The following is a 26,241-nucleotide window of genomic DNA, read 5'->3' on the forward strand; positions in this document are numbered from 1 at the left end:
TGTGGCTATGCCTGCTGCTGTGAAGCACTGACAGACCGAGTCAGGAGAGGCCCAAAGCTGCTCAGGCACAATCTGAGTTGTGAGCGTAACCTGTAGGTTTTTCGGAAATGAAGACGTAAGGACAGTGCTACTCATTGCTCTCTGTAGCTAGTGTTTTATGACTCTTCATTCTTCCATCTTTTTGCGTCACTAAGAGCAGTACAGTATATGGATCCCCAAGGAACGCATGGGGTTACCAGTATAAGCATGGATGTTTCACTGACCCTCAGTGAATTTAGCTGAAGACAGAGTGAGAAAATCAGTGGTGCTTTTGAGTAATAAAATCAAAGCAGTCTCTTGCAACACACCGATTTATGACTAACAAATCTTGCAAAACAATTTATGACTAACGTTGTTTTGGCTAGGGCTCTGACAATCATGCCATAGTTGAAGTGGGAACCACAGAGCCTCAGCCCACAGGGAGAGCCGACATGATTAGAGTGCCACTGATGAGGAGGTGCCAATTATGGTGCCGACCCACCCGCTGAGGGGCCAGACCCCCCGCCCACAGCAACCCCGCCCGCAGCGGAGGGGTACTTGTCGTTTAATCCCAGAGGTGGCCGGTGCATGCGCCGCTCTAAAGCACGCCGTGCCACCGGGCCCCGCGGCCGCTGGAGGCAGGGTAGGATGGCGGCGCAGCCAGGTAGCAGAAGGCGACTGCCCGCGTCGTTTCCCGCCGGCTCTCACTGGCCGGGCAGCACGTGCCCCCGGCCCACCGACCGGCCGCTGGGCTGGGCCAGCGTGGCGGGAGCAGAGCCGGGGGCCGCTGCAGGGAGCCGTCTCTTCCCCTCCTACGGCCGGTGATTTCTCTCCAGCCGCCGTCGGTCGTCGAGTGAGGGGCTGGCCCAGCCTCCTGTGTGGCGGAGCAGCGCGGGTTCGAGGGGGGGGCGCCTCGGGGGGAGCTCTGCTCTGAGGAAGGGAAGGAGCTCGGGGCGGTGGGGGTCTGGGGCACCGGCCGTGCATTGGCTGGAGGCTGTGGGGATGTTCCATTTTATTCTGATTAAGATAGCATGTACCAGTGCTACTGTGTTGTGGTTGTGAAAGCTCGTTTGTGGTTGAGTTGTTTGCAGTGCCAATTCAAAGACTGCTTTATTTGCAAGTTCATTTTAATTTGACTTCTCCCATATAATGTAGCAGGAGCGTATTTTTATATTTAAAACAATTATGTTGTGCATTAACATCTGGAAAACAGGTGCTAAAAGTTCATTTTGGCAGAGCTCTGCCCGCTCAGGAGCTGGTGGTTGTCCCAGTGCTTTGGGCCTTTGCCTGTGGCTGCCCTCCCAGTTGTGAGGAACCAGCAGGCACAGCTAATGCTTCAGTGTGTTACCCTGTAGTACACTCTATCAAAGTGGAGGGGTGATTTATCTAGAGTTTAGAATCTCCTGCAGAGAGGCATGTCTCTTGTGAATCCAGCAAGCTTCATGTGCAGGTGGTAAGGGCTGCTCCTGCTTGTCAGTGCATTCCCCTCCTAAAGGACTTTTTGTCATTTAATCTGGAGTGTTTGTTGTTGAGATCTTTAATGCAGTGTTTTAGTTTTTACTGTGTAAATTAAAGAAATAGTAGAGAAATAGTCTCCCAAAATGGGTGCTTAAATATAGCTTCAGAACCTGGCTTAAAAATATTTGTGTGCCTGCCTGAATTAGCCTTTAAATCCATGCTTTTGTAGTTACCTGGCCTACAGCCACCTTTCATCATACTCTGATGTGAACATTTACATGATGGCAGAACCACTTCACATGAATGACAAACATAGGGAAGTTGTAGGTGGAGGTTAAAGCAGCAGAATTGCAGGTGCCAACTTCCTGTTGAAAAGCTCTCAGTTTTGAGGCTGAGTTTCTGAAATATCTAACAAAAGTTGGTATTTTGTGAACAAACAGTACAGGATATTTTTTTGCCAAGTGTAGAAACAGTACAGAAAGTTTTAACTGCAGCACAAGTGCAATAAAAGAGACTTTGACAAAGGTACCTTGACTGTTCTTCTGTAATTGTGAATATACTAGATTATTGATAAACATCATCAATATGAGTATGGCTTATAAATACAGCTAACTCCTAATTATCCAAACTTGTGTGGGCTGGAGTGTCTTAGATAATTGAAAAAACAGGATTATTGGAGTACTGGGGAATTTGGCACAGATACTTGCAGTGAGAGTTGGAGTTCCTTCAGCAATGTTTCTTGCCTTCATCAGTGCCTCAGTACGGTCTGAACCATGTTCTCTTTTACTTCAAATGGGGCTGGAGGTAAGACTTGATTCTGGGAGATCTGAGATAGCTTGGTATGCAGCCATCTTGGGCCTGGAGAGTTCATGAAATTTGATTTCATGTTAGGCAAGAGTTTTAGTTTAAGCAAAGTTTACAAGATTAACTTGCTTCCAGGTGGGGAAAAAAGGCCATGTAAGCTTTATGTTGGCTTGGTAGAGAACTTGGGCTAATAAGCCTGCCAGACTGCAACAAGCTTTGAATGGCATGTGTAGTCTACAACTGAAACAAATTTTTTGTAGGTAAATGAGTTGTCCACTTATAAAAACATAGTTCCTAGTATGCAGGCTTAGTTGAATGTTTGTTGTGTAAGAGTTGTTTCATAAAGAATAAACTCGCTGGAAAAGACCACAAGGCTTATAAGGCATTCATTGGAAAGTCAAAATCTCTTGCTTCAGAGTATTTTGTTTATGAATGCTTGCTGATGTGACAAAACTATGCATAAGTATAAACAACATAGGCCACATGTTCAACAGCATTGAAAGAAACTTTGTACTGTTTCAGCTACTGTAAAATTGCCCATTGTGAATTTTTGCCCTATGGATATTGGAAATGATGTAACTTTTTTTGTTACTGCTGAACAACTTTAATTGAAACAAATTTATGGATGGAGGACATTAAGACTTATATCAAGTGATAAGCACAGAGCTGTGAAACTGCTGCTTTAATAATACCACTGATGGTAAGTTTGAATAAACGTAGTATTAGAGTGATAACAAGAAGTGACTTCTGGAGTGTGTCATGGTCCTAGCATCTCCATTTGCTCAAACCTGCCATCAGAATAGTAGGAGTAGATAAGAGATAAGCAGAGAAGTCTTGTGTCCATACTCTGTAACACAGGCATGTATTAGCATTGTTAATCAGATCTCTTTGCAAATACTTCTGCTTCTAGGAAGTTCCATGGAAGGCATAGCTGGTAGAGGGGCCTTGCTGTTGAAAGCTGCAGCTGGTAAAGGAAATACTGTGAGTTATTGCACTTTATAATTGCCCCAAATAGTCTGAGTGTTTCTAGATAGCAGAAATGATCAACATATATTGCTCTTTCTAGAACTTTGAAATTTTGACACTTTTTGTTGTCACACTTTGGTATATTGGACTATTTCTACTATAATGGACAGCTTTTTTTCTGGTAAGAACCACTTCAGATTTTTTCTTCCATAGGTGTCTCATTCTGATTTGATTCATAAGAAGCCAAAGAAATTGCAATATTCCTTTGAGAATGCTTTCTCTATTGGCTATGATAAGAGTCTCTTCAGTTCATTAATACCACCACCTCAGATGAAGACTTGCCATCATTGTGGTCTGTTTGGTGAGTGCCTGTTGTCCTGTAGTCTGTGATGCGTAGTATATTTATCAGTGAAACTGGATCAGAAGGTTTGCTCAGAGATGTCTTAAAATGGATCTATATTTTTATCTCTCAGATGCGAGTATACTGACTATTCAGAACATAGTTGGAGTTATGGAACTGATAAACAGAAGAGAGCATCTCCTTAACCAAAAATGTGGGGTTTTTTTCCTTCTTAAATATAGAAGCAGTTTGGGACAACTGGGGTGGTAATGTCTGATAGCTATATGTGAATACAAATACCTATTTGTATGTGCTTAGAACTGTAGTGGAACAGTCTTGTAAAGCAGTTATTAAATAATACATGGAGTCTGTATCTTAACAGCTGTTGTCTCTTCTGATATAGATGTTTCTTTTTTTTTTTTTTCTTAGGATCCCTCAGATGTTCACAATGCAAGCAAATATACTATTGCTCTGCAGACTGTCAGAAAAAAGATTGGCGTGCACATAGTGTTGTATGTGAGCCAGTTAAACAGAAGTAAGTTTCTTAAAAGTTCTGTCAAACAGTCTTTACAGAAAGACAATATTCCTCACAGTACAACTTAAATGACCATGTAAAGGCACGATTACAGTAAAATATATTCCTTATTTTTAGGCTAGTACTGCATTATCTTATACTTGTCAGAAAACTCAGCTCTGCTGCTTTAGAAGGGTGACTTGAAAGATTGTTGTTCTTAATGTGTTCTGTAGCGTGACTTAAAGCAGCGTTATTTTTACTTGTGTTAGAACTACGTGAGCATGCAGTAAGAATACCAGTTTATCACATGACTGTTACTGCTGTTCATGGCATAGGGAAGGGAGAAGAAATGAGACTGTGCTTTTCAGCATTGGAATGGTTAATGAATTGCGTTTAACAGGCTCTGAAGAGGCACCCTTTGAATCTTAACTGTAGCCTCAGTGAACTTCCTGGGTATTTTATCTTAGCACAGCTGCAATTAGAAGTTGTCTCAGCCAGGCCATTCTCTAGCTGCTCATTACTGCTTTTTGACATGCCAGTTTAGATGTTCAAGAGATCACTCCCTGATCCGTTTCAATTAAAGTAAGCACCATTAGGTTATAACATGGTAGGAATAGACTGGCTGGCTTTGGAAGAGTTTAGGGGAGTGATCTGAGCATTTAAGCTGACAATCTCTATCAAGGAGTGATGATTGCAGTTCAGTGAATCTGCAACCAGCTGCCCATAATCAAAGTTTACAAGAGATTTATTTTTTTTCCACAAGTTTTTCTACAGGGACTGAATGGGGGGACACAGGGACAATCTGGCATATGTTATCTGGATATTACTTATGTATTCAACTGAAATAGCAACTTTTTTTTTCAATTTTATAGTTCTTGAGGTTGATTTGGGATTACAGTGTTAGCAGAACTCAACAACAGCAGTGTAAGACTTCTCCCTTTTAATAAAAAAAATTTTTTTTTTTTTGATGGTAGCATCAGGAAAAACACACCAGATGTTGCATGACACGGAACTAGCAAACTTGCAATTCTGTGTTTTCTTGGAGGAGGAATAAAGATTGACAAAACCCACAGACTATGAACACAGCCTTTTTGTTCTATTTGCAAGTAGGTGTTATGAATGCTACTTGTCTGTCTTTGGTTCTTCCAAATTAACATCTTTTTCTTTAATTACAGTGGAACTAATAACAATGGAGGCAAGTTACCTGCTAAAACTGAGAAGAGAGTTTCTCTTAAGGTAGAGAATACAATTTTCGATGTCTTGAATGGATCTGCTGTGAGCTAGTTGCAATATACTTAATTTAACCTATACAGGAAAGGAACAAGTTCCAAAGATTATAATCATCTCCTCATTTTAGAAAGATCAGAGCTTCAAATCAAAAGTTACTGGGAGAAGCATTCAAAAATATGTTATTTCTAGAGTAACATCTTAGCAACACTATCAGACAACTCGTTTTTTGTTTGAAAAAGTTGTGAAAAAGCTAAAAATGAAGACATGTATGAAGTTGCTAGAGAAATATTTTAGGAAGAAACAGATGTAGCTTGTCCACCAGAAAAATTCTGGTGTCTCTCTTTCTTCATAGATCATGAGCTGATGCTTGGAGCATTGTAAATTATCTGAGAAATACATTTAATGTAGTATCGTATAGTAACAGATGCGGACAAGCGTTTGTTTCTTTGCTGCAGCAGGAATTAAAAAATGGCGCAGTTCTCCTTTACGCCTCTCTTGATCTTAAATTCAGCCAGAAATTTCCCATAGTCTTCCTGTGAACTGCAGGAGGTCATTTTGCTGTCTTCACAGTTTCTTGGGATGATATTTATCAAAGCAAGTGAATGTGTATACCTCCAGCTAGCATTATGTTTGCATTTTACAAGAAAACTTTGCCGTGCGCTTCTTTGAAGTAGCTTATTCAGCTGTTTTAACTTTTTGAAGGAATTTGGAAAAGAGACTTCATTTTGGGTCATGAGACTTTTGTTAGTTCATCCTGATAAGTTTCTGCTGTGTGTGTACTTGTGACTGCGTTCTAATGAAACTGATCAAGTGATAGTGAAGGACCCTTATAGCAAGAGAATGTACAACATGAATAAACAATTTGTAGTCAACCTATTTTGAAATATCAGAAGGCTTTATTTTTCCCTGATTCATTTTCTGAAGCTCAGGTAAGTTCTGCAGAAGTAAGAGAGCTTATAGTGCATATTGAACAATATTTAATGTATTTTGCTATTGCAGTGAGATGGTTTTTTGTGGAAAATCTTCTAGAAGGATCTTTGTTGCAAGTAAACAGTTTGGCAGTTGCAACAGTAATCTCAGTCATCGTGCATTGTCTGTAGTATGTTGGACCAAATGTGAAAGAGGTTTTCCCTAAGGATGTGTATGAGGTTATTTTTCTAATGTTTTTAGGATGTCACAGACACAGATGGTATGCATTAGACAGGCTATATTAAATGTTCAGACTTTTTTAAAAAATGGATGCCAGCAGTTAAAGCAGTAGCTGTAATCTACTCTGTGGTGTTAAGGCTGCAGGGAAGCAGGTGGAATTATATTCCTTTTATTTATGAGAGTATTAGAAGCAGGAAATACAGCTGAGTTGTTGTGTAAAACAGGTGTGAAAAGAAGAGCTGGATGTGTGACTTCAGCACTTGTTTTTCATTGTCTGGTCAGTATAACTCTGTGATCATGTTTTAAGTTATTCTCAAGAGTAATACAAAGTCTGTAAGACTCTTATTGAAAGTCAACAAAAGCACTTTTTTTACATGTTTATTGAAATGATAAAAAGGTCTCTCTTCATTTGTTACTACAAGGAGCTACAGCTGAACAGCTTCAGTTTAAACATAACTTGTAGCTGTTTTAAATAGGGTAATTCAACTTCTGTGGATTCTCTCAAGACAGAAGACCATGTCGAGAAAATAATGCTTTCAGATCTCCAGACTCTCGGGATCAAAAAAGCAATGAAAGTACAGGTACTTTTATTTTGGAAGAATCCTACAATGCATTATTAGGTTGCATTTGAAGCTTTGTTAAGCATATATAGCTGCATGTCACCTCAGCTCTTTGTCTCATTTCCCTCCCATGTAAAATTCCTTTATTTTTATAAAGATGAGTAAATGTGAGTGGGGCTCAGGGGGAGAAAGTGAGGAAGATTATTTCTGTGAAGGTGAACATCCCTGGTTTTGTTCCCTGCAGTTAACTGCTGCTAGATTCAAAACGAAAGAACAAAATCGGGTATAGGTTGAAAAGCATTTACTGAAATGAACACTGGTCCTGAATAATACGCTGTTCTTGCATAATTATCATCTACTATGGCTTTTCTCTCTAGGGTACAGTAACAGAGTTCAAGAGCCCACGTGAATTTTATATACAGATGAGTTCTCCAGAAGTTTTAGACCAGATCAGTAAACTTTCTGCGAAACTGCAAGACTGTTATGCTAACAAAGTTATTCAAGAGCAATATATTGCTGTCAAAGGGGAGGTGTGTGTTGCAAGGTGTACTTTGGATCAGGTAACATCTGATTGTCCATAAAATAAGCATTCTGTGTTGAGCTCATCATGTTTGCATGCTTTGCTTTTATGGCTCTACCAGTGAAGGCTGCTAATTAGAGATCAGTTTATTGTGGTGGAATTGTGGTAGTAACTAGCTTTATAACATCTGGAAATCAGTTTTAAGGTACTGATTATTTTTTTTTCCCTTCCTCCTCTAAAAAGTTTATTTTTGTGTGTTTATGTACTTGAGCCCTGTAGACACTGTTCGTCCTACTGTTGCTTGAAGGCTGTGTGTGTTCTTAGCAAGTTTAAACTACTGTAGTTAGAAGAGTTTGGAATATGACTCTGCTTAAATTAGTTTATTCTTAACTTAATTTATTACCTGACTTCTCCGGTTGCATTTCTATAGCCACATCTAGTTCCTGTTTCCCTTCACACCCCTTTTTTTGTGTATCTTCCCCTTTTTCTCCTCTGTTATTAGCAGATTCTTGATCAACTGTATGGTCATCATAGGAGTAGAATTTTATCATCACAGCAGTCAACGCTACAGTGAGTTGTATTCATCTGAGTTGCTTCAGAAGTGGTCACTGCCTTTGATAAACAAGCCTGAAGTAAAACAAACTACGCTGTGCTCTTACTAAGAGTATTGTTTATTCCTACACAGACCTGGAGTAGAGCACTGGTAAAAGATCTGGATATATCTCAAAAGAAAGCACAAGTATTCTATATTGATTACGGAAATGAAGAAAGCATTCCACTCTCCTGGGTTAAAGCTCTGCACAAAGACACTGAACTGTTGTTTCCTCCCTGTGTGAGTTCTATTTTTCTAACAGTAGTTGAGGTGTTTTAAATTAACAGCTCTGAAATGAGTGTAATTCATGTCTCAGTGTAACTGTCATTATCACAGTATTTTGTGTTCAGTGAAAGAGATGCATAAAAACTGCTTTACTACACGAAGTTCACCTTCCGAAATGTTTCCTAGCTATTCCATGGGAGTGAGGAAGGCTGCCTGGCTTTTTTATTCCTAGTCCCAGAATTCTTGGGTTCTGAGTTGATGGAAAAAAACCCTGCAGGGCAGTTAGGTCCACATGTCCCTTACACGCTAGAGGACAGAAGGGGAAACATTCTGCCTGCGTGTTGTAATCTGGTTTTATGCAGTAGTGAAAAATCACTTGTAGTTTGGGCAGACTTTGTTTGGAGTAAAGACAGCTGTTGGTGTGAGTTCATTGCCATACTATGTGATGTCTTCAGTTACAACAGAGATCGTCTAGCTTTAATCTGCGAGTTAAACTAGTATGTTTAACTACACACAAAGAACAACAGAGAAGCAGTCTTTCAACCAGTGACAACTATGACTAGCCACCGTTGGAATAGTGTTCATAGCTTGTTTGTGTGACTTTTTGCTGGGTCCATGAAAGACTTTGAGAGCTGTTTGAATCTTGACTTAAAGCCTTCAGTGTCTGCTGAGGGCAAGTTAGGACATGCACCTGTGGTCAGATGTGATACAACCACGCCTTACGTGAGACACCATAAATAGTGGGAGAATCAGAGGAAATGTAGTTTACAGTTTTTGAATGTAACTTTCTAATTCTTAACTCTCGAAGTTAATTGAATTGATACACCTTCAATTCCAACAGCAGCTTTAACTTTTATATGCAAAATGATATTTCTGAGGGTCTTAATTACTTAGTCACTTCTTCTACAGGGCAAATAACCCCCTATCTCCTCTTGTTCTAATTGTAATTCTTTCCAGGCCATTAAGTGTTCCTTTGCTAATTATGATCCAAAAGAAAAAGGATGGAGTGAAGGCATAGACAACATTTATTTGCAACTCATAGGAAAGCACTGTTCCGTAACTGTTGTTGACGTATTACAGGAGGAAATGATGTTGAGTTTTGCTGTAGATGATGTTGCTCCTGATTTTGGTAAGTGCTTGGTAGTGTATATGGGGGGGAAAAAAAAACCCAACACAGTTGATAGCTCTTTCATGTTCACTTTCGCTACCCCTGCCCAATACCTTTAAAAGAGGAGGGTTTTTGTCTTTTGTTCTCCTCCCTCTTGTTATTCTCCCAACCTGCCCCTTGTTTTTTTGTTTGTTTTAATTTTCTTTTATCTCACCTTTCCATATAGAGGTCACTGTACCTGAAATATCTTGTTATGCTTAATAAACTTAAGTTTTAGTAAGTTACTTTTTTCAGTAGAATTGTAATAAATTCAGTGTTTTGCACATTATCTTGTTTATTTTTCTGTTTTAATAGACACATGCAGGTTTGGGACCATGTTGTTCCTTTTATCTCGAGCATTTTTAACTCTTTAAAAATGATAGTATCAGTTTCTAGTTTCACTAAGGATTTTAGCAGCTTCTATTTTGTACATGCTCACTAAAAAAGTATCTCAAAGAAAGTGTAACCACTGGGTATTGTTGTATCTAGTTGGAGAACTCTTAAGCATGTTTATATTTCTAATTTAGCAAGCCTCAGCAGACAGAGGCAGGCAGAGCACTTGACCTTTGAGGGGTGTGAATTCAGATTTTCAGTTGAGCTGGGGGAGTGGCTTTGATTGTGAAACCAGATCAATACACGGAAGGTGGTGTGCTTGTTGTCATTATTCGGAGGGCTCTTTTGTTTGTGTGTTTTTCTGGCTGCAGAGCAAGAACAACATAGTGGTAAGAGCATGTTCTTCTCGCTGATATCACACAGAAGCTTTGAAGGAAGTGATGGTTGATTCTCTTAGCTTGCTAAAATTCCTGATGTGTCGGCAGCTTATCTCCATAGTCCCTGGAATCTATAAAATGATGGTTTACCTTAGTCCTGTGTAATTCAACTGATTTGGGGCTGTGCTGGGCATTTTTCACACTTGGTTGCTTTACAGCACAATAATGGCAAAGCAATGTAACTTGTCAACCTCTTGGAGAGAAGATGATCGCAAAAATATCACTGCATTCATGAAATGTTGCATGCATCTATTCTGTGATTTTACAAGCAACTTAAACACCTGTATTTGGGTTTTCAGTTGAAAATAATTACATTGAAAGCTTGGAACACTGTTTCATGCATTGGAAATGGAATATGTAATAGCTAAAAACCTCAAGTTTTCTTTGTAAATCTTGGTAACTCATTGGATACTTAGTGTTATAAATATGTAGGTAAGTTATGAATCCTTGTGTTTGAAAAGGTGTAATCAGTTTTTCAACCAACAGTCTTTAGTGACTGAGTAAATGTTGACTGTTACTGCTTTGCACATTTCATTTAGTCAAACAGTCTTGGATCTGTGAATGTCTTCAGAAAACTCAAGTAGACTCTGAAGCTACTTTTATTTTGCATATTAAGCACTCAACAAATAAGTAGAACATGCTCACCTTGTGATAGGGACGTAGGTTAGGCTCAGAAAATGGTTCTGAAATGAAACTAAATGATGACTATCTTGTATGGTAAATAACTTTGTTTCTTACATCTGTATTTAAGGAGACTGCCAAGATAAAGTACCTTTAGAAATCAGGTCTGATTTAACTCCAGGAAGTAATGCCAAAGGAGGAGACTGTCCAGAAGGTAAGCAAGCAAGTCAAACTTCTTGGTAAGAGACAGAAAAAACTTTGGGAATTTTAGGTCCTCCCATGTTGCAGGATATTCTGAATGTAGTAAATACTCCAGCTGTTCACCAGCATCACCTCCTACTTAAAAACATTGGCTGGTGGAGCTTTCGTCAGTTCACTAGTGACAGTAGTACATAGCTTTTTAATAGTATAAAGTACTTGTTAGTGATGATTATGTGAGCATTGATTTAATGGATAATATGACAGGAGCCCTTGAAGTCCAAAGAGTCAGCAAAAAGAATAAACTACTTCAGTGTGTTTAAATTTTCAGAGTCATCTAGCTTTTGATCAGCAACCTTTTTTTCTTTTTTTTTTTTTTTAAATGTACAGTGTCAGAAAACCATTCTAAAGGAAGTAAAGAAAAAATACCTGAAGATGAAGCATTTCTTTACTGTGGTAATTCAGTTGCAGCGTGTGTCTCCGTATGTATTGGAGATGCATTTTCTGGTGTGGTTTCCAGCATTCAAAACCCAGAAAACTTTTTCTGTCAGCAGATGCACAGTGCCCGTAAGTGACATGTTGAAAATGGGATGTAAGATACCTAGTATGGCGTTTTGGAGGTGTTGCTGGTCTTGTAGTTTGACCTGAAGTGGTGATTCTCTTGTAGCTTTAGGCTATGCCTTAGTCACTTAACAGCTGTGGTGGTGTAGAGGATATTTTTGGCAGTGTTAGCTGTTAATATTGCTTACTAACCTGTAAGGTGATAATTTGTGGGCAGTCTGAGTAGTGCAAAGTAGAAAAATGATGTGGCATGGATTTTTGCAATCTGAAGTCAATTTGTATCATAAATATTTAATGTTAAATATTCTCTCACATGTTCCAGAAATGTGAGTTTCTAATTACTGTGTTTATTCCTATAATGCCTTGTTGCTTTACCGCTGGCGGGAAGTGTTTCCTTGTAGGCTGGGTGTGTGAACTGAACTTATTTGTTACATAGTATGGGGAGAATATCCAAATATGAGAAGGCCAGATAGTAGTGCTCAAACCCTGCTTTGGTGTCTTCTGATACAGTAAAATGTAAGACTGTAAGTAACACAGTATGGGCCAGAGTGCTAGGCTGCAGGGACTTCTGTGCATTGCTCACAGTGCCCATAAACAGATGACTGGGGGAGAATAAGAGCAGAGTAAGTTTGTGGGATGTGTCCTCCTAGTGCTGTTCCAGTCAGCATTTTCCTTCAGCTAAAAGGGCTTTTACATCAGATCACATCCAGGTGCATCTCCTACAGTGGATTTGTCTTTTGTGTACTTGTGCAGCCTTTGAATTCAGGGTAGACTCAGCATAGTGTGTCCTTCAGCAAGAAGTGGCACTTGCCATCTGCCTGTAGTTTGAAGAGCTGTCTTCCTTGGTTTCTTTCTAGCATGCCTCCACTAGCTTGCTGTCAATTCCTACTGGCTTCAGTTTTGTTCCTGTGTTGAAAAAGTCTGTGACTGGTTTTCCCTGTCCATTCTCTTTACCACTGTGATTCCTCAGACTGACTCGAGGACTCTCTTTGATTTTATTGATTGAAGAGTCCCAGTCTCATCGCTATTTTGGTATTATGTTAAACATTATGGGAAATAATCTCCATTATACTACAAGATGTTCTTCCGGGCTTTGAACTTAAGATTTGTGTACTTTTGTAATAATTACAAGACAATGCATGTTCCAAAACCTGTATATTTTTACATCAGGTCAACTTGCTGAGCTTCAAGTGTCTCTTAATGAACATTGTGGCAAATCTCCCAGTAGTCCAGCTTTCCATCCTCCTGCTGGAAATGTGTGCTGTGCCCAGTTCACAGGTAAAAATGGAATGAAAATATAGCTCTTAATTTATGTCATTTTATTACAGAAAATAAACACATTCTATAATTAGGTTTAGAAGTGTTTCGTACAGAGTTTATTTTGTCTGGTTTTAGCTGTGGATAGCGTTTGGTAGTTGTGATTTTAAAAAACTATTAATAGCAAATGATGTCATCTATAAAATACTAGTTTAAAAAAAGCCATTAAATGGTCCCTTCATTGAGCAAACTCTTAACATTGGGTTCATTTTTGTATAAAGGAGCTTTTTAAGAGACCATGAAGAGATTTGGTTTTTTAAATGTTGGTGAGCACTATTTCCTGTGGCTGGAAATAAATACAGACTTGACATTTTAGACCCCCAAAAAGGGACAGAAGAAATGGGATTATATGTAACAATGCTACTCAGATAGACTTCTTCTCAAAACGTTATTTAGCCAAGACCTGGTAGTCTTGAATTCTATGTTCATAACTTAGTTTCCAACTCATGATAAAATTGAATCTTGCCTAAACATAGGCTAGTATTCTGCATAAAGCAGTATTTTGTGCTAGGAATTAGTCAGTCTATTTGAAAGAAATACCTTTTATTTATTAGAATCTAAAGCCCTGTTTCCTGGAGTGCAGTAGGATGAAGGTGAATCTCTTTTCCTTACAGATAATTATCCTTTTCATCCAGCTTTTAACAAGGAAAACGCTCCACATGTTGCTGTTCTTATGCCTTTTTTCTGGTCAGAAATGTTGCTGCTACAACTTACTTATGTGATTGATAAACATTCCTGGTCATTTATTTCTCCATTTCCTGTGGCTTTGCTGCATTTTTAGCTGTGGGAGTGAACAGATAAGCCAAAATAAATGTTTTTTTGCACATTCAGAAAAAGGTAGTGCTGCCAGTAAGCTGTCTTGGCCTTTGAATGGGTCCTGGATTCAGGTGCCTGGCTAGGGAAAGCTCTCAGTTCAGTACCTCAGATGTCTTGATAAATTTGAGTAAGCTTGTATTTCTATTTCTCAAATACTTTAATAGAATTAAAATACTGAAATTAGATCTGTTGTGTGGCTTTTGAATTGCATGTCATTGTGGTCAGTTGAGATGCTGTTTGTTTAAATGTATTGAACATAGACACTACATCCACATAAGGTAGTCAATTCTTTGTTGCGATATGTATTTGTGAGGCGGGGGAGTTCTTTACAGAAAGAATGAGTTTGCAACACCCAACTCATATGAGGGGTGATGGTGGTGGATGTTGCGTCCATAAGGGTTTTGTGAAAGTTTGTGTGAGCTGTAGGGCTGCTGTTTTATATTGAGAATGACATTGTATTTTTATATTGGTTTGCCCCAGAAATCATTCTGTTCTCAGAAGTTTAAAAGCAAGTATAATGAACATCTGTATCTTCCTTTCTAGAAGACGATCTTTGGTATCGTGCTGCTGTTATCCAATATGTTTCTGAAGATACTGTTTTGGTAGGCTATATAGATTATGGTAATTTTGAAGTTCTTCCACTGACTAGACTTCGTCCTATGATTTCAAGATTAATGGACTTGCCAGCTCAAGCCATAAGATGTACTTTGGCAGGTATGAAATAAATTATAAGCTGTTTCAAACTGGTTAGAGGTGAAATAAGTGGGGTTAGATAACAATCACACCTGTAGTATCTTATATCGAAATATGGGGAAGGGTGGAGGTAGCAGTAGGTGTTATTTCCAGAATTCTTAATTGTTATGGCATATCTACAAAACATGACAAGTCTTTCCTAATGTACTTGGTGACCTGTAGTTCTATGTTTGGAAAACTGTGTTATATTAACATACCTGTTAGGTTTTGCATGTGCTTTTATTCTAAGCAAAATTCAGTCACCTACTAGCTTTGTGGAATTACTAAATCTGTTGTGGTTCTAACACTGCAGGGGAAGGTAAAACTTCATTTCATATTGAAATTTCGAACTGTATTTCTCCTCCTCCCCTGGGGCAAATCTAGTGAAACTACTGATAGACTCCTCTCCATAGGTTTGTGAAATCTGTCAAGTTGGAAAGGACATTGACACTTCCTAGTTCATCCTTCTGTCTCAAGCCAGGTTCTTACTCTGTTTTTTTGATGTACTTGTTTAACCTGCTGTTGGAAATAGTTTATTTTCTGTTTGTTCCCATCACTATGTCAGATAGTCCACCCCTTTGCTTCAGTACCCATCCTTTAGAATACTTTATGTCTATCCTTCCTTACAATACTTGATATTTAACCTGATTTTCAAATTTTTGGTAAAGAGCAACATTCTAGCTTCTTTGGAGGAAAACGTGAAACAATGCTTTCCTTGTATGTAGAGGTGAAACTGATGCATACGGAATATGACCTAAAGAAATCTCTTTTTATGATGCCCATAGCTGATAATGAGTATTCTAAGACTAAGGAAGGTCCTAAACACAACATGGACACAAAAAAGTGATCAGATAAGATGTTTCATGATTGCAGTCAAGGATTACTGCTGCATAAAATACATCTTTCTGGAAGGAAATTTCTGCCAGTCTGTTACTATAAAGTTCTCGTTATAACTTGCATTTTAGAAATAAACTTAGTATCATAAAGAGTAAATGTTTAAGGAGGAAGAAGCTTACAGTAGCAGATACATTGGCTGAGAGATGGTTAAAGTTGTTTAAAACCATAGATTGTATTCATGAGACCCAAAGACTGACACTTACAGACATTCATACTAGGGAAGTATTAAATCTGAATTTATGCATCTCTTTGTGTAATAGACTAGTTGTATATGATCTCTGTCAGATTTTCATTAAATCAAAGTACTACGAAAGTTCAGAATCTAAACTGAGTTTGGAATGTTGTTACAAGCGTGAAGAGTGGACGTGAGTTATGTGGTGTATCTGCTGCTTAGTGTATTTTTTTAGACAGTGTTGTTGTACCTTTCCACATATTGTTGAGACTTGGACTGTCCTCAGAACCTTTCCATATTATGTGACTTTTTAGGTGTAAAGCCACCGTCACGACCCTGGACCTCAAAAGCTATTTCTTTTATGAACCAACTGGTGAAAGACAAAGTGCTCACAGTAAAAGTAATGGATAAAGAGAGTGATAGATCTGTGGTGGAGCTCGTAGATGCATCAGTTATTCCTGTAATAAATATAGCGAGCCATTTCAGAGAGAAAGGCTTTGCAGCTGAGGAATCAAGGATGGCCTTACCAGCAATTGGAATGAGTGATGTTAAGCCAGCAAATGGTGAGTATGAGCACATCCTGCTGAACTGGCACTATTAAACCTCCTACTTTGGAGACAAAGAATGCAAGCTCTTAACTGGTAAGAACTTTGCAGTCTGGCTCATGAAATCTGACCTTCGCAGCTCTGAAGTTTAGCCATGGCACCTTTCCCATGAAGAAATTGTGTGTTTCGTTGTGTGTCCATGTGTGTATATAGATGTGTGCATACATAACAAAGTTGCAATTGTTTACTTTTGGAAGACCAGATTAGTATTTCACTTCCTATGGTTAGAAGTCTTACGATTTCCAGTTGAAGCAGGATATGACTAGTTAGTACCTGCTTGTTCTTATGGCCTTGTCCTTTAGTTCAAATAGTATTTCATCTTCATTGTCCTATATTTTACATCTAAACCTAGTCCTTGAAAATTTGTTTGACTGCAGTAGCCTATACTACTTCAAGGCTGTGCCTGAATTGCCTTTTTTGCATTTAGTGACCAAAGCTTCAATTTGAGAGATTTTCAAATTTTATGTCAGATTTCTTTGTATTGTGGGAAGATTCCTAGCTTCTCTCATACAAAGTATGATAAGCCCCTCTTACCCATCCTGTAACTGGTAAAACTATATATTGTCTCCTGATCAGGCTATACTAACAACTGGGGGAAGTATTTTTGTCAAGGTGATGTCCAAATTCCTTAATTTTGATCTTCTTCACTAGATGATTTGTGGCCAGGACATGGTTATTCCTTATCTTTGTTCAGAAGGGTAAGGAATCTTGTATAAAATTCAAATGAACAGTAACTTTCATGGTTATATCTAAACACATTATGATCTATGGCTATCTTCCTGGACCTGTTTTGTACTTCATAGGTTTCTGGGTTACTTCTCACCTTTTTTTAATTTCTCACACCAAGTGGAAGCTTTTGAATGCAGGTTCTAAACAGATTATCAACTTTTGTTTTACATGTTTTAAAACTTGTGGGTTTTATATTGGAATTTTAACAGATACATTTCTCTGTCAACTTGCAAAATAATTTTTCATTAGCTTGTTTCCTTTATTTAAACTTAGTGATTAAATCTCTGATTGCTGGATCCAGCATAGTATAAGTGTAGATTTTAGTTAACTTGCCAGAAATTAAGAAACAATGTCTTTTTTGGTTTAGAGAACTACTTAGAGGAAATTTCACCCTCACATGAAAGAATAAACAATTGTATTTCACAGTTGTTAAGCATTGTAAAGCTTTCTTTAAATTTGAGCCATTTGTTAAGTTTTATTTTTCTTGTCAATATATCTTCCTTCTGGAGTGAAAAATTCAACCAGGTTCTACTTCTTTGAGCCTATTTCTCAAAATATGCCAGCTGTGCTTTGACCCTTCAAGTAGGGATCTGACAGTTGCTTATAGTGTGAAGGACAGTCTTGTATTCCACTGAAAATAAAGGAGATTTGAGAGCCTGTTTGGATTGTTGTTGTTGTTGTTTTTTTTGGGGAGGGTGGGGTTTTGTGGGTTTTTTCTTTGCCTGTTGGCAGTATGATTTAATAAAGTAATCTACTGTCAGACATGATACTGGGCAGATGGAACAGCACCTCAGCATGGCCATCCCTGAAGCTCAAAACTTTCTTGAGCTTCATTTTCAGGAAGTAAAACAAACACTTAAAACAGGAAAGGTCTGCCAAAGTTGGAGTCCAGCCACTTGGGCTCAAGTCTTAAAAAGGCTGACAGTATTTCTGCATGCTGCTGCCTACCACAAACTGTAACAAACTTAACAGCTATGAAGAATACAGGAAGATTTAGTAATATGCTAATGGAAGAAATGATGGCTTCTCTGATGTGCCATAACTTAGTTTTCACATGATCTATTCCACAACTTGTGTTTTTCAGGTGCTTGAATACAATATACAGTGCCAACTTCTGCAACCAGTCTTTCTATTAATCTTTTTGTTCTTTCTCCTCCTTAGACCATTTCCAGTACTCTGACAGCTGTTTCCCTCTTCTATGCCCCCTACTCTGTTTCCCAACCAAGGTTCCCCAGAGTCCCTCTTGCTCAGATTATTGCCACCTATTCTGTACCTCATTGTGATTACTCTTCCCTGCTCATGGACAGCTTGCCCTTCTCAGGAATGATCAGATACATTAACCAACAGGCACATTTTTCTTGCTTTTATTTTGCAGAGGCTCTCACTGGTAATTAGTCTGTTGGATTATTTATAACAAAAAATTTGAGGACATGAATGAGTGTTCAGGATGTATAATTTTTTCTCCTGTAAAAGTTATTTTAATTTCTCTTCCTTCCTCTACTTCTTTCTTCTCTGTTCTCTCTAGAGTATGCAGTTAAGAAAAAAATTTACAAGTGGAGTAGATTAACTCTTAAACAAACAGTAGATGTCGTAGTGTGTGCACTGTACAATCCTGGAGAATTCTACTGTCAGATTTCAAATAACAGTGGTACGTTTATTCAGCTTTTTTCTTTCTGCTAGTTTCTTTGCTTCCATTTTTCAAATGGCTTGTCATTTATTATAGTTCTAATGCATTACTGCTTCAAGTGAGCTTATAGCACCAAGGCTTACCTCTGAGTTTTTTTATCTAAGAATACAAGTAGAATGACGAAGAAATTGGATCATGGTATGTAGTGACTCTGAAATTGAAATCTGAAAATGTTGAAGGTAAGCAGTTGAGTAAAACTTAAACTAAGAACGTAGAGAAAAGTGAAAAGAGGTACCATAACCTAGGCAAAAGATATCCAAAGAAAAGATAGCAAATAAGAGACATGTTCTCTGTGCCCATACAATATTTACTGGAGCTCTCTTCTAGTACTGTTCTAATTTATAAAAACTTAAAAAGATTCAAAAGGGATAAAATGACATGAAAATGAGAAAAAGCAGCTTTTGAGACTTGACTTCCCCTTAAATAAGTTAAAAAAAAATTATTGTTCCTTGCAACTATAAAGGCTTCTGATAGCTACCAGCTTTTTAACCTACTAGAAACAGATCGTGATGAAATTCAGTGGATGGAAGTGGAAGCTAAATTCATTCAAACCAGATCTTAAAAAGTGAGGGAAGTTTATTCCTTGACTTATCTAGGGATAATATAGATTCTTCGTAGCTTATTGCCTTTAAAATATGACTGAATTCTCCCTAAAAGTGATGTTATAGAGCACGCTAAAGGACTTGATATTAAAAAAAACCCAAAAACAACCCAACAAGCAGGATGAGATCCCATAATCTGTCACGTGCACTGGCTGAACTAGATAATTCCCATAATGTTATCTGGCTGCAAAATATACTTTAGATTTAGGAGTGAAAGGGTCCTTTTTGGATTAGCAGGAAGAATTACTGGTCATTTTGTTGTTACTCTGAACTAATTTGTCAGTAAATAATCAGCTATCTCACATCTTCCTGCTAATAAGTCTAAGTTAAAACTATTTAACTCAGTGTCAACAGTTCTTTTTTTTAAGACATTCTAAAATTCCCAAAAATCTCCCATCGAATCTTTTGTAAGCAAGCTATGCATGAACAGTATGAATAATGTTCAAGTCAGTTTATTTTGTTGATCTTGTCTTCGTATTTTTCTTTATAATTTTCAGAGTTACTTGCTCTAAACTTACTTAATGAATCATTGTCTGCATACTGTCAGAAAACACCACCAAATGTTGTTAAGCCTGTGAATGGAGAACCTTGCTGTGCTTTTTTCTCTGGTAAGTACCAGACTAAAGTATTTTTGGTTTTATGGGGTGAACATAAAAAAAAAAAAAAAAAAAAGCAGCTGATAGTTTACATTGGCAGAGGCTAGCAAAGAATTGGATTTATTTACTAAAAGATAAATGCTGGTAAACTTATTAAATGTGTGAAGTAATTTTTTTTTTAAAAACTTTTTAAAAATTAGATGATGGTAACTGGTACCGTGCTTTGGTGAAAAATGTTACTTCAGATGGAACTGTCAGGGTATGCTTTGTGGACTATGGAAACGTTGAGGAAGTACCACTGGATAAAATACGGCAGATCTCATCCTCGTTCCTAAAACTTCCATTTCAAGGAATTAAATGCTGGCTCTCAGGTGGATCTTCTTAAGAATTCTTTCTCTTATAAGGGCTGTTGTGTTTAGAGACTTGCTGATTTGGGAGAAGGAGGTGATGACAGGGTATACTTCACAGAACTCTGGTTTGGGGTTTTTTTAAAATTTGTTTTGTTTTTATTATATCTGTTGCTTCCAGCCTCTAGAAATTGGAGGAGCCATTGTTTTATCCTTACTACACAGCAGACTGGAATTTAACAGAAAGATGGTGGCTCTTCCCAAAGCTCCTGACAGTGCTGGGGAGTGATCTGCATGGAGGTTACTGATTTACCAGTAAAAAGGAACTTGTTTTAGTTCTGCTTCATCTGTAGTGCTTACTAGCTTTTGGTTGCTGTCTTGTTAGGAGCAAATGTGCTCTTGTGCAACTTATTTCTCAAAATTTTTGCAGGCAAAGGAGTTAATCTGTTTTTATGAAGCAAGTTGGCCTTTCAGTTCTCCGTAGGGATGCTTCATTTGATTGCTGCAGAGTTTGGCACCGTACTGCTGTTTCTCAGTCTTTTACCAATTCCCTGCCCCTTTCTTTTCCATACCAAATAACTCAGAATTATTCTTTCTTTCTAATGTAGTCTACTTCATTTAAAACTGAAAATGTGGAAATAGAAAAAAACCTCAAACCCACATTTCGTCAAGGTGTCTTCTGGTGTTTTTTTGGTCTCTTAAAACAATTAGTTTTTCTCCTCCTTTGATTAAAAAGGCTATATTAAACTGATTCATAAACAGCCTTAACAGTGTTGTTTGTGCTAAGGTATGAGGATTTACTTGGTAGAATATCATAAAATGTAGGAAACAAAACTTGGGAGTGCTGAGGAAATGTGTTCTTTCAGAAGAAGGGAGGAAGAGGGAGACCAGTTAACAGGATGAAGTACAGTGTGTATTCTGAAGGTAGTAAAAGTAGCCTTGGTATTTGGAGTTGTGCTTTAAAAAAAGGCATTTTTTTAGGGAAAATACAATGTTGAAGAAAGTCACTTAATGGAGGTATTTTGAACAGTTCTCCTACTTCCTAGGTATAAAGCCTGGTAATAGCAAATGGATTCCAGAAGCTACAGCAAGATTTTGTATGTACACTGCAGGAAAAAAGCTTCAAGCCAGAGTAACTTCCCTTTCCAGGGATGGAGCAGGTGTAGAGCTTATTGACAGTTCCACAGGTCATCCAAAAGTAATTAATGAGATATTAACTTCTGAAAAATTGGCTGTAAAGGAAGTTCTGCAAGATAAAAATAACTTTCCAAACAAGTCTGACAAAAAAGGTAATTAAATGAATGTTAACTTTTAGATTGAACAAGAATTTTCAGTATTCGAGCCTTTAACTGTGATCTTGTGTTTTAACTATAGTTACTATTGATAATAAAGATGCATAGTTTTGATTATATTGTCAGTTTTTACAGTTAAACACAACTGCCCTGCAGGTGGCATTGTAGACAAAAAGAGATAAAAATCGCTGGGTTTGTCTTAAATGAATGCTATTTGAATATTTGATAGTAGAGAGTTACAAATTTGCTACAACTTAAATTTTCCCATGTTTACTTTCCAATACCTTATTTTTCTGAGGTGTTTTTTACTTTAGCTACTTTTATATGCTATTAATGAACAGCAAAATAAGCAAGAATTATCTTGGTTTAGATTTCTCTTCTTGAAGACATGCAGTTGTCTCTAAAATTCAAAAAGATATGCTGTAACAGTTACTTAGAATGTGTATGTGTTTGGAGGAAGGTGGTACACTGCATTTTCTTATTATTTCTATTAGAAACTTCACTTGCAAATTGGAAGTTGATAGAATTGGCTATAGATGAAACCATATCTGTCCGTGTAACAGAAGTTGTAAGCCCAGACTTGTTCTATGCTGTACCAGTTCAAATTGAAGGTAAGAAAAAGTGTTCACTGTTCCTAATAATCAGTAAGAAGTCACTGCTGCTAGCTAGTTTATAAAATGAATGCCTATAGCAAACTGAACCATGTGGAAATGTAGCTCGGACTGTAGAAAATTACAGAAAATTCCAAGGTTGGGAGCAGGGAAGCTTAAAAGTAAGTATGCTCTTCATTATACCCAAATGTGGTTAGTTATCAGATGTTTTTTTTCTGTAGATCAAGAGAAGCTACGCAGGCAGTTGATTGAACTAGACAGCTATTGTAAATCTTGTAAGAACCAGCCCTTCAAACCAAAACTGGGTGAACCCTGTTGTGCCAGGTTTTCAGGTGAGACGATTGCTTGTTCCTGTATTTCCTTGACCACGTAACACACAACTTACATTTTTGCTTTAGAAAAAGGGAAACTGCCAACTTTAAAGTGATTACAGATCTCTTAATTCAGTTACAAAGGATAGCCTGGCTGCATCTTCAGGGCAAAGAAACTGACAGTCTGGAAAAGAAAATAAGAAATAGGTTGTGCCCTGCAAAATGTATGGAACTTTAAGAGGAAAGAAAACTTGTTACTGTTAAAACGGAAATTTGTTGTGTTTGAGTCACAGGGGCATGAAATTCATGGGAAAGCAATAGTGCACTTGCATCTATACAGACCCACTTCCAGTTTGTGGGTGACTGGGTGATTTTTTTGTTGTTGCTTTGTGCAAGCATGGGGCAGTGACACTGACTATGACAACTGATCATTCAGCCTTGTGAGCCGAACAAGCTGTGCAGGCTTAGCAAACTTAGTTCAAGTCAAAAGTAGTTTTAACAGTGAGGGGACTTAATTTACTGTCTTAGTCTTTCAGAAGAGGGGATACTCTGCCGATTACATTAGCTCTATTTAAAAAAAAAAAAAAAAACCTAGCGTTGATTCATATTAAACGTTGACTGCACGTGGATTGTTACAGGAGATCTGGCTAAGCACTGAAAATGAACCTCGGTGCTAGATCAGATAACAGCTCATGGAAAACAGGATAGATGAATTAAAAAAAAAATACTAGGCTGACCACAACAGTGTACCTAAGTGTTTGACAGTTCTTTTTAACTTCCACTGATTTATATTTTTTATTATATTTTTTTTGTTTATGGCTCTTCAGGGTAATTGAGGAAAAAAGAGTAATTTTTTTTTTCTCTTTGGTTATGTTTTGAGAGGTGATATGCATTGGGAAACAAAGGTAAGGAGCTAGAAATACAGTGTGCAGACATCCTTAAAACAATATTGTAATAAAAATATTTTCTGCATAATTTGAGCAAAATGCTGAAAGCAACACTTTACGAATACAGCAATTGGAAACTATTCCCTTGTTCACTGGGCTTGCTTCTTGTCAAGTGGCCTTTTGTATATACCAGAGTATTTAAAAATTCCCGGAAATCTATACAGATTCTTGTTCTCTGTGTAAGCTGTTTATAAGATGGTACTTCATAGGTGATTCTTCTTGTCCCAATCTTTTCAGGTGATGGCCGTTGGTACAGAGCTCTTGTTCTACAAAATTACCAGTCTGTAGTGAAAGTACTATATGCAGATTATGGGAACACAGAAACTTTACCACTTTCAAAGGTGCTGCCAATCACTGATTCGTACTTAAAGCTGCCTTTCCAGACAATTATGTGTTCACTTGCAGGTAAAAAAAGCCCCAAAACAACCAGAAAAACCACCCTGAAAAAAACGTGATGATTTTCTTGAATATTATAAATCTGTACCTATTCTGATCATAGTGTTCATTCCCTAATACTGAGAAACAACACGATGATCTGCTGAAATAGTGTACTGGTTAATACTGTGAAAGCTGTTTTAGTTAATTATCTGTAGAATCTAAGCTATTTATATTAGGAAAATTTAGCAGCATATTTTCAAAAACAGCGATAGCATTATGTGTAAGTTTCAAGTCATATCATGTAGGAATTCTTTAAAGAACAAACTTGATTGTACTTTTTTTTCCAGGAATAGAGAAAGCAGAGTGGACTCCATTATTACTTGACAAGTTGAAAGAAATGTTATTGAATAAATACATCACAATTACAGTGAAAGGGATTAACGGAAATGTTAATTTAGTAACAGTGGAGGAACTTTCTGAAAATGGTAGTCTGAATGTGGCTGACAAACTGGTAGTGGAAGGTTTGGTCAAATCCTGCAGTGCTGAAGACTTACATACTGAACATCAAGGTACATACTTTCACTTAATTACTTCAGATTACTTAATTTGAAGAACTGCAGGCATGTGGGATGCCTAAGTGACTTTTCCTTCTAAAAGTCTTGGAGAATTCCACATGCCACCTCTTAAATGAGGGAAGCAGTGTCCATGTGTGTTTTGCTCATTCACTTGCTTTGTTTTTTGTAGGCAATGGAGTTGAGGCCAAATGCTGCTGCACAGAATTAAAAATGCAAGTAAGGTTCAGTCGCAAGCAATACTTGCTTTTTTTACATTTCCAGAATTTAAAGAAAGCCTGTGTGGGGAGCAAATAGGAGTAGGGAGATAATGACTAACCAAAACATTGAAGATACCCAAAGTGAATATCCCAACAGTTTTTCTCAGTTTGTTTTGTACATGGTAATAATTAGAGTATCCTGAAACTGAGGAAGGGTAGTGTATAGATCACACAGACTTCATTAGTCTATGTTTTGCCACACATACAGCTTTTTTTTTTCCTCTAGAGTATGAAGGCTCAGGAGTGTTACTTTTGTCTGTTATGTAAAGGTAGTTGCTGTGTTTTGTATGAACTGTCATTTGGACAAAGGGCAGCTGGATTTTTTTCAGTAATATGGCTGTGTTTTGCTGTGGGTACAACTACAACTGGGCAGACAGATGCATGTGTAAGAAAATCTGTACAATGTGTATTTCAGGTAGCAGAGAATAATATTAATATGTGCCACAGCTGCAGTCACGGAGCTAGGGCTGAGAATTGGAGTTCAGTAGAATACTAGAATTTGTAACGGTGTTTGCCCATAGCAAGATTAGGTTTTTTCTTTTTGGGAAAAAAAAAAAAGTAGCTCTTACAGATCTGGCATATTCCTGTAATTTTTGAAAGCTTTCTAGTTTTAAGCTTTCTCATATTTTTTTTATTTCAGTTTAAGCTATTTATGAAAAATTAGAACTTTGGATTACTAAAAGTAATTTTAAGTATAATAAAGATGCATCAGCCTTTCTCAAAGTGAGGATCTTTGTCAGAGGAATGAGCAAAATTTTTAATTTTAAAGACAGAAACCCCTTTCACAGGCTCCAAACACCTTTCAAGGCTCAAAAAGAGCCAGAGGCAGCAAGGTGAAAAGCAAAAATATGCACTATGATATTTTGGAGGTAGGAAAAGAGCATTTCTATTCAAGGTCAGTTAGACCTTAACTGCTTGAAAGTAAGCATAGTTACCAGGAGTTTAGTGGCAGAAAGGCAGTAAAACTGAGCTGTTCCTGTATGTAGTTGATTTCTCTGTCCCACTGTAGGCTGTTGAACTCCTTTTCCCTTACCCTCTATATCTCTTTGATCTTCCAGTTTGATCTATCTAATGTCTTTTCTGACTTCAATTTGGTCACTTTCTGTTTTCTGTTATCCTCCCTTACTCCCATAAATTTGGCTCAAAGTCTTATGACAGAGGAAGACAAGACAGAAGATTCCAATATAACAGAAAACATCAAGAAATAGACATGTGTGAATAACCAAATTTAAGATCCTGATCTCATAATTTGAGTATTTCATCAGTTTAGTTTGAGGAAGCTGCTTTTTCTGGAAAAAAAAAAGGGGGGGGGGGAGGATGGGCAGAGACAAGTCAGCTACAAATCTGCTGGGTTTTTTTTCCCTCCAGAAGTTTTTACAGCAGAAAGGAACTGTATATTCATTGAACTAATATGGGATTTAGCTGAGTTTATAGTTTTAGGATCTACCCTAATCTGAAATCAGCAATTAAAAAACCCCCCAAACCTGTGTATTTCTAATTCTGCTTATTCCACAGCTTAAAAGGCATGAACAGATCCTACTCTTCCTTTTAAACAAGTATGAGAATACGGATGGATTCACAGCAATGAAAAAACTGTTGGACCGCTGAGTCTCTGGCATGTGCAGTTTCATTTGCATGTATACCAGGTTGCTGCAGATCCTTTTTTGGAAGAGCAAGTATATTAATCAGCTTAAAAA

At 37.6% G+C, this 26,241-nt stretch overlaps 1 protein-coding gene across 1 annotated transcript; it reads left to right on the forward strand.

Moving 5' to 3' along the window:
* The first annotated feature begins 1,754 nt into the window (after positions 1-1,754).
* TDRD1 (tudor domain containing 1) lies at positions 1,755-26,216 on the forward strand. Its single transcript, XM_074874048.1, has 24 exons — positions 1,755-1,803; positions 3,191-3,261; positions 3,460-3,607; positions 4,016-4,121; positions 5,276-5,336; positions 6,956-7,060; positions 7,417-7,599; positions 8,245-8,391; positions 9,334-9,505; positions 11,045-11,128; positions 11,503-11,679; positions 12,844-12,951; positions 14,350-14,520; positions 15,922-16,170; positions 18,467-18,589; positions 19,728-19,838; positions 20,027-20,197; positions 21,220-21,462; positions 21,960-22,076; positions 22,298-22,408; positions 23,572-23,739; positions 24,060-24,281; positions 24,457-24,503; positions 26,060-26,216. The coding sequence occupies exons 1-24, from the start codon at positions 1,755-1,757 to the stop codon at positions 26,150-26,152; spliced, it is 3,237 nt and encodes a 1,078-aa protein (XP_074730149.1). The 3' UTR covers positions 26,153-26,216.
* Positions 26,217-26,241: the final 25 nt, after the last annotated feature.

The sequence above is a fragment of the Strix uralensis genome, chromosome 7 (assembly GCF_047716275.1).
Source record: "Strix uralensis isolate ZFMK-TIS-50842 chromosome 7, bStrUra1, whole genome shotgun sequence".
Classification (NCBI taxonomy): domain Eukaryota; kingdom Metazoa; phylum Chordata; class Aves; order Strigiformes; family Strigidae; genus Strix; species Strix uralensis.